Below are 15177 nucleotides of genomic sequence, written 5' to 3'. Positions count from 1 at the left end.
GAGGGGGGGGGTGGGGGGGGGGGGGGAAGTGAGCAAAAAAGCTCAACATAGTTACCGCACAATAATGCAATGGAGAACCAAAAAGGAAGATGTGACCAAGTGCAGAAGCTTTTCAGTGGAAGAACGTTTTGACACCTCAGGAACTACAAGTCACCGGATTGGTCTTCTACATACCAGCAAGTAGGTGGCAGCCAAACCAGGAAACTGTTGCAGGCCATTAGTCGTTTTGAAGAAAATCTTATGCTGTACACCTGGGTAAGATGCCAATTCTAACCCAAGAGAATTGTCAGAGAAGCAGTTTGAGCAATGCTTACACATTACTTAGGCCTTGCCCCAGTCACAACCCTCTTCTCCCAAGGACAAGGGGCACTATTCTAAAACAAAAGACATACAAAATCTAGAGCATTTGTAAACTGCTTACAACCTGATCCTCTATCAAGCTATGGAGCTGTCCCTCAAATTCATCTCAGGTGCTAAGTATTCCCACTAATAGGCTGCTTAAATTTCTCTGTGCAGTTTACCTGGCCAGTGCAGCCCAAGCTGCATCAAATGCAGAGAAGCTTCATACCCCAGTAGACAAACAGAAGATAGGTGTCGTTTCCTTTTTTAGTTTAGCTTGGCAGGGCAGGGAAGACATGATGTTAATTACTTGACTGTAACAGGGCTTGTTTCTGCAGGAAAGTCCTTAGATGACTATATGGAACTTTCTCGTTACCAGCTTTTAAAAAAAAAAAAAATACTAGATCAAGGTACAAATGATGGCTAGAAACATACACAGATGCTTTATTTACCTTCCCTCTTGTTACAGATTTGACTTAAAACGTTTGTCAGCAACAATACTGCAGCTACATAAGAATTTTATATATAATCCACAACTTCCACCCCTAGTATCATTTCATTATTGCCATCTGAAGAGCTACTGTTTGCACAGCCACCATCACATTACGGTAGAGGCAATAAGTATTTTCTAAAAGCATTTAAGGAATTTGTGTAAAATAAGAGTTCAATACAGTTGAAGACTAATCAACTATGATTAACTATAAGCTTTTTTTATTAGATGGAATCAGTGACCAAAGAATTCAAATAATCCACGGGCCTTCGAGGCGTTCAGCATACTGGACAGTTGCTACACTTTTGCTATGCTCTTGCAGTGTTTGTAGCATATAAAACACTACTCTGTATCAAACCACTTCAGTTTTCAGGCTGACCTCTTCAAATAATTTATTCATATATCTAGAAGGAAGAGGAATATATTGCAGTATAAGAACAGCTCTCTGGTCAGCTGAAAATGTTATGTAAGTGTTTGGAAAACAACCCCAGTTATGAGTGCAAACCCATATAATATCTGAGGCAAGAGATTACTTTTTAATTGGATTGCACTGGTATTTTTTTTCTTCTATACCTTGGATGAATACATCCATTAAAAAGCCAAAACTGCACTGAATAGGGGATGGCCAAAGGGAATCTCTCGATACATTGAACTACACAAAATGCTGTTCTAAATTAGATAAAACTTAGCCTAAAGTTTTATACCCTTCTCCAACAGCTTCTAACATACAGAAGTCCCTAAGACAAAGATCAAGGCACTAGATCTGAAATACAGCTTCTTTTAGTTCTGTGCACTGACAAGCAGAACAGTAAACAACATGCCAGCAACCATGAAGGCAATAACAAAATCCAATTATCAGTTAGCTTTTTCAGACATAGCTTTAAATTGTTTCTGGATGCAAAACATACTACATTTTTACCAGCCAACATCAGAACTGGAAGACAGTAATCTTCTTGGGCTTGTATTTCCCGAGATTAGTCTTACCTGAATGCAGGAACCTGATGCAGAAAAGTTATTATTCCAATATCCTTCCACCCATAGCAGTAAGAGTGCTTCTGACATAATTAAGACTTTCTTGAAAAAAAGATAGTTCCAGAGGAGAGAGGACTATGCAGCTCAAACCTCTCCCACAGGAACCACAACCTCTGCCATGACTGTTTGTAAATCACCCCAATCAGAAGACTCACCTGTGTCTGCAGCCAGCCTTAAAGAATTAGCATCATGTCTTACACAGGGCATATTGATTACACAGGGCATATTGATTTCATTTGCAAAATAAAGTTTAAAGATTTCCCCAAAGCACGACAATATAAACATGAATTTCAAGTGCTTTTGTACCATGACTAATGTAGAATCAAATCTCAGTTTTTTAAGAGTCTTTATTGTTCTGGAGACAGACAAAAATGTTTTGAAAGGGCTTAGGACATACTGCAGAAACAAAGCAGTACTTAATGGCTTGTTCTCCCTTTCCGGTGCCAGATACACATCCCTGTTTGTTAGAGCCCACATTATTCTAACTGCATAGTCATAATACATATACCAATTTGACACACTCCATAAATTTGTCCAAGTAAGCACTCTTTTTTTGACAAGTGGAAAATTTGCATCAGCAAGTATTGTCAGCTCTAGTAGGCAGCATCCTGAAGCAAGTCGTTTCTCAGTAAAAATTATTATTACTGGACTGTGTCTTGGCTCTCGTCCAAATGCCACCGCAATCGCTCAGAATCTCAGCATGCTTTAGATAAGTTCCTATAATCATATCATGTCATACAATCATAGGATCACAGGATAATGCTGTTAGAAAGGAAGCTCAACAGGTCTCCAGTCTGCAGCCGCCTGCTCAAAGCAAGGGTAGCGAGGTCAGACGTGTCTTGGCTCTCGTCCAAATGCCACCGCAATCGCTCAGAATCTCAGCATGCTTTAGATAAGTTCCTATAATCATATCATGTCATACAATCATAGGATCACAGGATAATGCTGTTAGAAAGGAAGCTCAACAGGTCTCCAGTCTGCAGCCGCCTGCTCAAAGCAAGGGTAGCTGTGAGGTCAGACCAGGCTGCTCAGGGCTTTCTCTAGTTGTAGGGATGAAAAGTACAATCTAATCCTTACCTCTATCCCAGGGCAGATCAGCTAAGCTATTGCTGGCATATTCGTGTAACATAACCTTGAATTAGAAGATGACATAGAGAAAAGAGTTCTAGCTTCTTCACGTTTTCATTGTTGGTCATTTTAATCAAGACTCCTGGTAATTCATGTTTTTCTCCTTTGGGCTGTCTCTCAACTGTTCAAATTTTTTGACTCAGTGGACAACACATAGAAATAACCTGCTTACCAAGAGGAAAAAAAGGAAACTCAGTCCATAACCTTGATTTCTATAGGTGAATTTCCTAAAGGAAGTATATTTTGGATTTTTCTGAGCAACTGCAGAAAAGGGTTATTTTCTCCACAGGAAGACATAAAATTCAATTAGGTTTCTTTATTAAACATAATAATGTATGCTTATAAAATGGCAGTGTGGATGCATATTTCATAAATTGTATTCTCACTTTCTCACTTCAGCTCCGGCTGAAGTATTTTGTATTTATGTGATTGACATTTTGATTCCCACATGCATCTGAGAAGCTTCCTGCAAAGCTACAGGTACTTTTTTCTAGCTATTCAGTTAATCCAGCCAGTTGGCCCGCTCAGTAATTACTGTAAAGGTGTCTTAATTCTTATTGGGAGTAGCAGATAATTTATATTCTTGATTGGACATAAATCTGGAAAGTAATTTACTTAAACATTTTGACTGAAACTTTTAGCTTGCAAGGTTATTAAGCATCATCTTATTTTTTCCTTAGCTATGAGGATATTTTGTACATGGCTGAGTACCCCAAAACAGAATTTAATATGTTCCTGTCAAAACACTCCATCAGCATTTAATTTTCCTCTTGTTTATTATATCTCCATTATAACAACTAAGTGGTATCATGTGTGTGAGGTGTTCTTTGTATACATCACTACAGCGAGTAACAGCAGCTGCATGTACTAATAGAGATCGGGCAAATCCTAATATTAGATTTTCTGAAAAAAAGCAGTTTCCATCCATATTTCTATCACTAATTCACCAGCATAGGATATCATGTTTGCTTTCTTCTTCAGTCATATTGAAATGCCATCTGAGTAAATGTAGTGGTACATAGACTGATTACATCTGAGCAATATAAAATTAAAATATTAACTTATTATTACTTGTAAATGAAAAATTGTTTCATTGCACCTTCGTGGCTTTTTCTTCAGTATAGTTGATATGATCTCTTGCCATATTTTAAAACAGTATAAGAATTAATTGGCGTCTCATCCAAAACAAAGTAAGGTACCAAGCAGTATTCAGTCAACAGAGAAAGCCTGCTTGATGGAAGAAAAATCCTTTGAATGCAGCCTAATACAAAAACTATACACCTGATTCAGGATGTCCCTGAACCTTGAAAGTTATCACTACATAGATGCTCTGTTTCTAAGAAAATATCTGCTGTTTTGTCCATTGTCAAAGAAAGAAAGGACTCCCCACTATGGGCCTTTCTGTTCTGTCTGACATGTATGGTTCTTCTTTTGCAGTGTTTCCCAGTAGAATATATGCTTATTTGTCCAAATGTGATGAGATGTAATTATATTATTGTATAGACAAGGAGAAAATAGGACATTGTATATGTTAAACAATGAATGACTAGGTGGAGGTACTATCTGTATTCCCTTTGCATTAAGACAGAGCCCAACATAAACATCTTCCAAATGAATATATTTTATCGTTACAATTTTTGAAGCCAGCTCTCCAGAAAAGACATAGCCAGTTCCTGAACAAAAAGGCGGGTGTTTGTCACCTGGCTATTCTTCTTCAGATATGTACCATTTACTTTTTTTATTCCAAATAGGCTTATGCCCTTTCATAAAACAGCCTGTGAAATAATTTTGTGGAGGAGGTGAAAGAGGCCTGAGGAGCTTTTGTAGTAGGTACATTGTATTAACAAAACCATCACTGTCTGCCTTCATAACAAAGCTTGCACCACTGCAATAAGAGGCAACCCACTTCATGCCCATCAAAGTTTTAAGAGTTAAGTTATGATAAGTGTCCGGGAAGTCCTGTTGAATAATACCATGATATTGCTCGCTTTCTCTCAGTAGGACCTCATTTGGACCCTTGCTCTCAATGCCCAGCATAAACAACTGAACAACCTCAACTCCTGGATTTATTTCCCCAAGTTTTTCTGATGGAACTTCTGTGCTGAATTTCAGCAGCTCTAGTTGCTATTAGCAGTATCAAGAAAGGTGTTTTATCTTTACACTTCTCTTTTTCATTAATAATGAACTTAAATGACCGTATTGAAGTGGATCTGTTTTTATTCCCAGATTTCTTATTTTCAGCTGGTAGATCTCCATTTTCATTCCATAAGAATTGTTTGAATTTTGAAATAATGTTTTTTATGTAAAATATTTTCACTTTCCATCTGAAGATTATCATACCTTTTGGTAAAAAGCATGTCTTTTTCTTCTATGTCATCATTGTTTGGAACTTTACTTTCAGTTAGAACAGCAAGGTGATCAGAATTCAAAAAACAGAAAATCAAATATATTGCTGTAAAAGAGGGGGAGGCAATCAGGAAAACATTTCTCTTGGTGCAATCCCAAGGAGAGGAGAAGAATCCACTACAGTAGGTCATGTTGGCAGCTTTGAGAGGATGACAAAAAGCTATTTCTTAATTGGACAGATATTTTGTCAGAAGAGCAGTTAATTTGTAATTGTTTTCCTCAGTGACACAGGAAGATAAAAGCAATCTGCAGGCTTCTGATTCTTCAGGATTCTTTTTTTCTCTATTAAAAGTATCCCGTTAATTCATCTTAGAATAAATTGTAAAAATTCTCATAGAAGCCAAAAAAAAATCTTTAAAAAAATTCATTATTTCATTTTCAGGCTTTACTTCCTAATAGAAATATAGTATGATAAATACAGTAAGAGATAAATAAAACAAAATAAATACAGTATAAAAATAATAATTTTCTCAGAACAGAACTTATTCAGATATATATTTAGATATTGGAATATATGTAAAATATAAATGTGAATTTAATCCAATATTACAATCAATCTTTTAATTTTTATATATATATATGCAAAATAACTGTTAATGTTTCAATACGGTTGTCTTTCTTTACTAATAGCAGGGTACTGAACTCATAAGAGGTATGGTAGAATGTAGAATACATATTCTATTTCAAATGCACACATTTATTAAAACACGCTAAAAAGATACACATTTAAAGTAAAGATTTTAATCGCTATTCCAATTGCTACAACACTCCCTTCTAGGTTATAAAAATAGAAGAAAGCTAGCTTAACTTCATGTAAGCTTTACAAAATGTTATTGCATAATTAAATAATCCAAAGCTAATGAAAGATTATGATTGATTATGGATTCACAGCCTTGGAGACTATTGTGATAAATCACTTGGCAGGTACCTTTGGCCATTTAAAGGTTAGATACACGGTTGGAAGTGATTGTCTAGGCTATATAAAACGTTACTGCAGACAGAGAGGTAGCATTTCCAGAGGTGAACTTAGCCATCAAAAGACAGGTGTCTTACATGAGATGAAGTGACCCGTGCCAGCATCTACCTCTGTAAAGAATACTTAAGACAACTGTCTTAGGCTAGATCCATACATTTTAAATGGCTCCAACTGAATGAGTTGAATCCCATCCTTCCAGACTGCAAGGACAGGTAGAATATAAATACTGGAACAATGAAAATACTGTAGCATTGGGTATTTTTTTGTGATTTCCATAATAGCTAGTTTCAAATTCTGGCTTCCTTCAACTACATGATACAGAAATTTATCTAAGCCTTGGAGATGCACCACAGTTTGCAGGGAGAGGGAGATAATGACATGTATCCAACACACCACAAACTGGTAACACCCAAGAATGCTATCTGGAAGAAAGTGCAAGTTAATTGTATTAAACTGCTTTTTACAAACTGGTCTCTGAAGGGTTCTCTACATGTATTCCAAAGTGCAAAAGTATAGTAAGTCAGGGTTTTTCAAATCTTTTGTGCCAAAATACTACGTGACAGATGCAACATGTAGGTCACAATCAAAGAGCAAAATTCAACACTTCTTACCATCATCTTTGAAAGTGCAGATTCATCCCAGTCATACAACCATGGTATTTTTGGAACAGATTCTTCAGTAGTTTCTTGCGGCTTCACAAAGAAATGACAGATTTAGAAGGACTGAAATAGAGTCAGGGAACCTATCTCTGCACCCATGGAGAACCTGAGGACAAGCTGAGAACCTGAGGTTCTGTCCTAAGTCTTTTCCAGAAGAATTATGAATTAACATAAAGGAAAATGCACCAGGACATTCACCATTCTATTTGAAAGGGAGTTCTTTAGAAACTGTATTTTGACATATTAAGATTTTAAATATCCAGAACCAAAGTAAATATAAAGCAATATAAGAAAGAACGTAGGCAGCACTTCAGAAGGTGAGAGGCATTTCTGTATCCACTAATTGCTTTGCTACTATTTGAAATGTGAGAACTTCAGTACATGAAAATATGAGCGCGAAGGTAATTTTCAATGTTATAAGTGTAGTTCTGCATGGCAATTTTCTTCATTAAACTAAAAGCATTTTGTCAAAGTCTTTTTTGACTTCTGTTGGTTTTAACAGTGCAATTCTATTAGATGAAATCCTGGTTCCATTGTGGAAAGAACAGGAACTTCTAAGAAGACTTTTCTAACAGGCAGCTAGAATATTTATTGTTTCAAGTTTGATAGAGTTATTACAAGATTAGCAGAGAATTCATGTTGCAGAAAAGCAAACAGTACATATGCCCAAAAAATCAATTGTAGTTTATCTTGCTTACAACTTATAAAAATGCCAAGAAGCTCTCAAAATACAATTCTTTTCTATTAAAATTCTTCCCAGAAAAAAAAAGAAACATACTTTGAAAATAAATTCTTACCCACAATAATTACCCATACTATTAAACCAAAGCAATTAAATTCATGAAGATTATTTTTCTAAAACCAACCATGTAGCAAAGCTGGAATAATAGCTGCCACGTACATTAAGTTGCCTCAGTGACACACTGATTATTCACATACACACGCATTTAACTACATTCAGAATTTAACATTACATCAGATATGCTGAAAGAAGCCAGAATTAGGCTATATTAAAATAATAAAAAGTAAGAAGAAGAATAGAAAGGAGTAAAGAAAAACAGAAAAGGAATTAGAAAAAAAGAAAGGAGATTAATATGGTACTTTTTGTTGCTGCTGCTGTTTATGTTATCTTTTTGTTATTTATAAAAGACAGACTTGACAGCTCTTGAGTGAAAATCTACCTCACCAGGTTCTAATTCTACCCTATCTCATCCCAGATTCTTGGAAGAATTTCAAAATAAGACAAACAAACCCATCACATTCTAGCAATGCTTTGATATTTTCCCAGCTTCTTGAAGTAGTAAGTTTTAAAGTCCAGTCCTTTCAAGGTGGTCACACAAATGGCAAATTTCAAAGTAATCTTTTGAGAAAATTATACGTGTTTGAAGATGCAAACTAAAGGCTGCCTGAGAGCAAGAGATAGCTAATTTAATTTAAAATTGCCAGTTAGTAAACAGATCACCGCATCTTTTGACTACTTTGTTTCAGTTTAGTTAAGCTGACTTTAGTTGAATTGACTAAACATACATACAAGGACAAGCTGGGAAGCAAGAGAAGAGCAGGAGATACCCCCACCTAAAATACAGGCAGCCTCTCCTGGAGAGTGGCTTTGCTCAGTGCTTTGGCATCTCCTTGCAGTTCTTCTGGCTCAGCAGAGAAAGCAGTCTTTTGTGAAGACTAGATTGCAAAAAGTCCCAATCCCCACCTCCTGCTTGATCTGTAAGAAGTCCCAGGGATGACCATAGATTTAGTGAGATGAATCCATAGCCATTTCACCCCTCTTTTTTGAAACCTGTATTTCTTTTCAAACCTATGTACCACAATATTTGGAGGATTAATTTGGGCATCTCAGTGACACTCGGTCTCAGTGGTTATAAAGGGAAGCAGGGATATTGCAGTTTCTGTCTTTGAAGCAAGCTACTAATTTATTCTTGGGTTACCGGTGGAAAAAAGCTTTCTTAAAGGCACACAAGGACCAGAAAGTTAGTTCTACTCCCTTTTACCAGCACCATCTGGCCTCCCAGAGAACCCAGGCAATTCTGCTATCATTTACACATATAAACTCATCCAAATGCGTACTGCTGAGGCTTGAGTTGAATTGGTGGTGGAGAGAAGGAAGTGAGGAGGAAAAAAATTTTGTCTTGGTATGTATTGTTGGAAAGATCTGCACTCAGTTATTTCAAAATTTGAAATAAGGTTTTATTTTGCATAGATTACTTGGTATGTATATCTTCAAAACCACTTTCTCTTACAATGATTACAGCAATTTGAACAGCAAATGGCTTAATAAACTGTGAAGGGAATTAAGCACTTTAAAGAAAACACTGAAACACTGAAGAAGTATGTTAGTAACACTATAAAGTATTTAATGAGCATATGGCATCAATTTAAGAGACATATGAAGTATTTATTTTCTAGTGTTCTGTAAAATCTTTGTATATGTACTTTTCTGATTTAAATTATGCCTAGACTGAGTTAATCTCAAAAAAATGCTACTTCTGCACAGAAACAATATTTACTTTTTTTCACTGGAATGTTTGTAAAACTTTTTTTTTTTTTTAAACCAGGGATATGTGAAAAACTGAAGAAGAATTTTAGGTACTCTTTTTTTTTTTACAGAAGTGCACTAAGGGTCTTAAAGGAGAATTTGCTTGTTTGTTTGTCTCTAGTTAGCTGCTATATCAATTTTTCTTAAAGTACACATGGAAGTGTGGATGCTAAATATTTAATCAGATACAAACAGTACAATTCCCTGTTTTTATGAAAACAAAGTGCAAGTCTTAAATGTAAAAATTTGTCATGGTACAAAAAGAGAACATACTGCATGTGTGGAGCCAAGAATTTTTTGTTAGTCTAACAAAACTGTCCAATCAAAAAATGGTTACTAGTTTAATTTAATTATTACAACAAGAGGCAGGGGGAGGGCAGGGGGAGGCAGTGGGAAGTAGTTCTACACACAGTCCCTGGTATCTCCCCCTTTTCTCTCATGTCATTCTCACCTTTTTTAAATGCCCCTCTGGTGGGGTCATATGAGTCAGTGGTGCCAGATTTTCTCAAGAAGGAGGTGGAGGAGGAGAGGGGGTTATGGCAAATTGTCAATGCCCCACATCCTCTACCAGAAAGAACATCCTGATCTTGATGGAAGTGTCTTCCCTACACAAGAATCCACTAGTGATAATTTCCATTAGTGCTTTCTAATACACCACTTCCCTCTTTCTTCATTGATTCTCAGTTCCACATGAAACCTGATTTTATTATGCATGTTGTGTTTACATGAGATATTTCCTCTTTGTTCTCTTTGTTATGGCTAAACCCAGTTTTACCCAGCTCCCAACGGTGCATTCCTATAATAATAAGTAATTAACTACTGGTGGCACTTTTCCTCAGTTATCATCCCATACCTACACTCCTCTGTATTACACTGTACTTTTAGCTTAGGGTCATAAACAGGTACTCAACACAGAATAGCTATTTGCTGCAGAAACAAAGCAAAATGACTATAAAAATAGGTGTTATGCCACATAGTCGTGGAAAGCTAAACTAAAGCTAAAGCTAATCGAGTAATAGTAACCAAATCACTACACAATTTGCTGTTACAGCTTGAAAAAGCTAGAACAAAGCTCCAGACAGACAAGGACAGACCAAACCTGTCCTGTTCTAAGGCTTGCAGAGTTCAAACAGAGATAATGGACCATATCCTGCTAAGTGACCTGAAGAAGGAAACAGTGTGTATCTTTATGTGAAATACAAGCAAGGGTGTGCCTGGGAGCATAGTACAGAGGATGATCTTGGTAATGTTGCAGCAATTTTGCTTTCTGGTGAGGTTTGGTTCACGGCAGTAAAATTCACCAGAACTGTGATGGAAATTGTTAAAAAATAAAGACAGCAAATATGTCATTGATTTAGACATGGCCAACACCATTATTTCAGTTGAAGGCAGTTAAGATTAGCATGAACTCTGAGTTTTTGACCTAGAAACAAAAACATTGCTAGATTTTCATATTTCTATTTCATATCTATCATAAAATATTATTTCCCCAGTAGTCTGACAAATGGCTTTATCAAGATATTAGCATTCATTGGAAAAATAAAAAAGTCTTCCTGGTATACAGCTAAGCAGTGCTAACCTAAGAATAGATGTTTCTGCTCTCAGATAAGACAGGAATACATATGGAGAAGAGACTCTGGCTTCTGAAAATCCCTGCCGAACTAGCGTGTCAAAGCTACCTCAACTACACTGTGTGCTTTGAGACATAATGCTTCATTTTAAGAGAAAATTTAATTGGGTCCTGCTAGAAAGTATAGTTTTTACTACAGAGATATAAACCTAAAACGCAACCTCATAAAGTATGTATGATTGTACTTGCCCTTCTTTCTACAAAGGGATATTCGCATAAGCACGTACTGCAAGCAGCTTATAGTACTTTTGCTCACATAAGCATAAGCACCGTGCTAATGAAATAAGCTATTTACTTAGCTCTTTTCCTTGATTATGAGAGCAGGAAAAACAGGAATTCTCTCAAATATTTAAAATATTTTTGTTTTGATATTGCATTTGTGCCTAAAATAGAACAGTGCCTTGTTAAAAACAAAACAGACAGAAACACAAACCCACAAACATAAAAAACAGTTCCTGACTTTTAAAGTCTCTACCAGAAAGAATTTACATAGTGAAGATATAAGAGATAGATGAAGGTGTACCATAAGCATGCCAAGCAGTGTGCCAGTTCAGCTACGTATTATTGCCGAGGGAAAGGGGGAAAAGCAGTTAACATCAAAAGTCAGGCAACAAACCCTCTGTCGATAAGAATGAAACTTTCCACAGCTATTAAACCTTGTTTTCTTCCCATGCCACATCCAGCAATTAGACCCGAGAACTACAAGGTTAATTTACATATGATGTATATCCTTCTATTCCTTATTATGTCCATTGTTTTTTTAAATTAAAATATATTGTATTCTTTGAAATCATTAACAATATGCAGGCAGGAGAAAATTGATTCATACCTACAGGGATAACTCGGGAATTTATGAAAGGTCCCAGTTTCCTAGTCTTCCTTAGAAAATGCCATTCTAGTGGAAAGGAAAACAACACCGCTTCTTACCAGCAAAGATGTTGAACAATGCGGAGCAGTAGTTCCGAAGGAAGACAGCTTCTGTAGTTTTAGGTTCCTTGGCAGATGCAAACGGAATATATTTATTCATCTAGGTAGAACAAAAGGAACCAGGTGAGCACAAAAATCCTTTGGATGAGAAATCATTTGCTTGTGTAATTATGAGGCTGGGCAAGGTAGTTATTTAATGGAATAGTTTGTTTCCATAGGCTATGTGACAGTCACAGGGATACTGTATGATGGAGCCACACCCCACCCCACCTCACCCCCCAGTTCAAGGCTGTTTACCACCTCACAGCACAATGTGGTCTTGAGCTCTTGTTCCACCTAGCCAAAGGCCTAGTTCTGGAACTCAAAGTCATAGATTTTTTCATGTCAAGTTTTAAGGCCCATTTTGAATATGAGAGTGTGTTGAGCTGTTTGTGTACAAATCCATAGAAAACTGAACAAAGAGAGACCTTAACAGGACTTCTAGACCACAAGTTGCCCCAAAACAGTATCAGTTTTAACCAAGTCATTTCTGACAAATGTCTGCTTGTACCTTTCTAATCTGTACTTAATTTAGACCCCATAACCTTCCAAAGCATCTATTTTAATGCCTCATTACTCTATTTCCCTAATCCAAACTGATATTCCCATGTTACACTTTAAATTTATTACTTCTTGAAGCATTGAGAGCAAATATTCTTTTTCTCTGTGAAGAGCATTTGATAACTTTTACCTTGTCCCTTCTCAGACTTCACTTATATTCCCAGTTCTGACATGTTTTCTGAACTTCTAACCTCCTCCTCTTCAGTTCTCACCAATGGATTGACATCTTCCTGAAAGGACAAAGGGGACTCATTACTTCAGGTGAAGCCTAGCACTGGGGGAGTAGAATAGAAGGATTACTTCATGTGTCCTCCAGGCTTTCTCCCTGTTCATACACTCTGGGAAAACATTTGTCTTTTTTGGAACTATTAGATTGTTGATCCACATGATCTGCTATTGCAATAACAGGTATGACTTGTGACCTGCTCCATGCTGGGACCCTCTTCCACATGGCTGGTCAGCTTAGCCAAAATGCTACCTTTGTTTCTCATTATCTCAGATAATTTCCACTTTACCAATCACAACCTCATTATTTTAGTACATTATTCCAAGTCCCTTGTGAAGCCCTGGTCAACGTAGAATTCCATTTTCATAAGAAATCACTGCAAGGTAGTCTCTGAGACTGGTTTTCTAGACATTTATATAATCCCCTCATGGTAGTTTCATCTGTACTTCATTTTTTCCGTATATTTTAGGCTCAGGTAGCTAGTGAACAGACAATGTTAGGATCAAACAGGCAGTGGGTACTAGTCTTTGTCCCATTTCTTTGCTTGACCTAAAACTGTTTCCCCATGGTTAGGTTTTCATCAGGTGGCTGGGTTTTCAACAGATATTCCAAACAGAAGGTGCCAAACACAACTTCCAATAGTTTCTGAGTATTAAAAAAACCCCACATTTGCATATGTGGAACCGTCACTAGAATTTTCTTTAAAAACTATACCTCATATAGAGCCTTCTATCCAGATTTATTTATGAATCTAAAGATACCATTTTAACATTAGGGAAACTAGGTCTCTGCAAGTATATTACCTCACTAAACACAACCACCTCAAGTATTATCTGAATTTACTAATGTATATAACAAGACATGAAGATAGGGGAGTGGGAGTATGAGGAATTAAATTCAAAATTTGGAATCAGCAGAGAGAGAGATTATATTTTAAATTGGTTGATGCTAGCAGTAGCCTAATAGGAGCCATTTGCAGAACACACTTGCTCCACTCCACCCAGAGGTGGCCCCATTATGAATTAGACAGCTATTTTATACTCCACATGCTCACATATCCATGCAATTGTTTTCTTAAATGTATCAAGACAATATGCAGAAAAAAGTAGCTTAGATACAGGTTAGAAACAACACATTAGGTTAAAATTTCATTTTATGAAATTTATCTTTCACTTGTTTGTTGCAGTTGTGTCTGGATTCTTAAAATAAATTTATCATGGGCACAAGAACCAAAACTACATCACTTTTCTTTATTAACTTGAGTACATGGCTGGGTTTTATAGGGATTAGGATATCCCTATATAATTAGAATAGCAATTTAATATATTAGAGATGTTTGGCTAATTTGTATTTTATTATTAGAAGTTCTGACAGTAATGAGTTACTTAGATCAATTACAAAAAAAATTAACATAAATTTAATTATGGGTGTTTATGTGTGGGTAGTTCATAAAAAACTAGTCTTCAGGACTAGTGTCTCCTAATGCCTTATGTGGATTCCTGTAAAAGCTGCAGAATGTTCAAGTCTTTCTTCCCTCCTCTCTTGGTTAATCATGAACTTGTATGATTTAATTCAGCTAAAAATGGCATTTATAAAGCTTCATTATTTGCTAGAACATGAGCTCCTTGTTCTGTAGTCACAGGGGGACATGCATATGGAAAGTATTGAGCGTTTCTGTTCAGCAGTCACTGCTTGTAATTCAAAAGGCATGTTCACTGGAGGGATCAGGAATGTTTCTTCACCAGTGTAACTGGGGGGGTCTCATGCTCTTTCCTACATGGATTCACCACAGGGAGTCAAAACACAGGAGAGGCAACCTGGAACCCCTTCCAGCTGGGAAAGGCACTGAATCAACTCTCTCCTCTGCTGGATACAGTGCTACCTTCATCTCCTATGGTTGCTGCCACGTTTTTGTAATGTCACCCTTATGCATCAGGCATGAGCAATGCACGCTCATCAGACCTTCAAAAGATGAAACCAAAATGTTACCTCATTTGAATATTCTGACTTAGAGGTGAGTTTAGAAGTAAGATGGATAGAAGCTGTCAGCCTTTCCCAGACAGTGACTGCTGTGAGCATGTCCAGAGCCACTACACAGAGCCCTTGAGAAATCTCCCCAGTGAAAACATCATAGACACCAATGGATTTTTCAGGCCTTGTGGGGATAGACTGAAGTTTAGTTGAGACTTGCAGTTTTAAATGTATGCATCTGAATT

The 15177-nt window shown here is 36.7% G+C and overlaps 1 protein-coding gene across 1 annotated transcript; it reads right to left on the bottom strand.

Annotated features, from left to right (window-relative positions):
* Positions 1–4378: 4378 nt before the first annotated feature.
* On the bottom strand, positions 4379–5327 carry LOC103902190 (beta-1,3-galactosyltransferase 2-like). The gene is given in 2 exon segments (XM_009283209.2): positions 4379–5054; positions 5056–5327. Coding segments are annotated over 2 exon segments (948 nt in total).
* Between the last annotated feature and the right edge of the window lie 9850 nt (positions 5328–15177).

This window comes from Aptenodytes forsteri, unplaced genomic scaffold, assembly GCF_000699145.1.
Source record: "Aptenodytes forsteri isolate BGI_AS27 unplaced genomic scaffold, ASM69914v1 Scaffold181, whole genome shotgun sequence".
Lineage (NCBI taxonomy): Eukaryota > Metazoa > Chordata > Aves > Sphenisciformes > Spheniscidae > Aptenodytes > Aptenodytes forsteri.
Note: the sequence above shows the minus strand (reverse complement) of the source record. Positions and strands in the feature narration are given on the sequence as shown.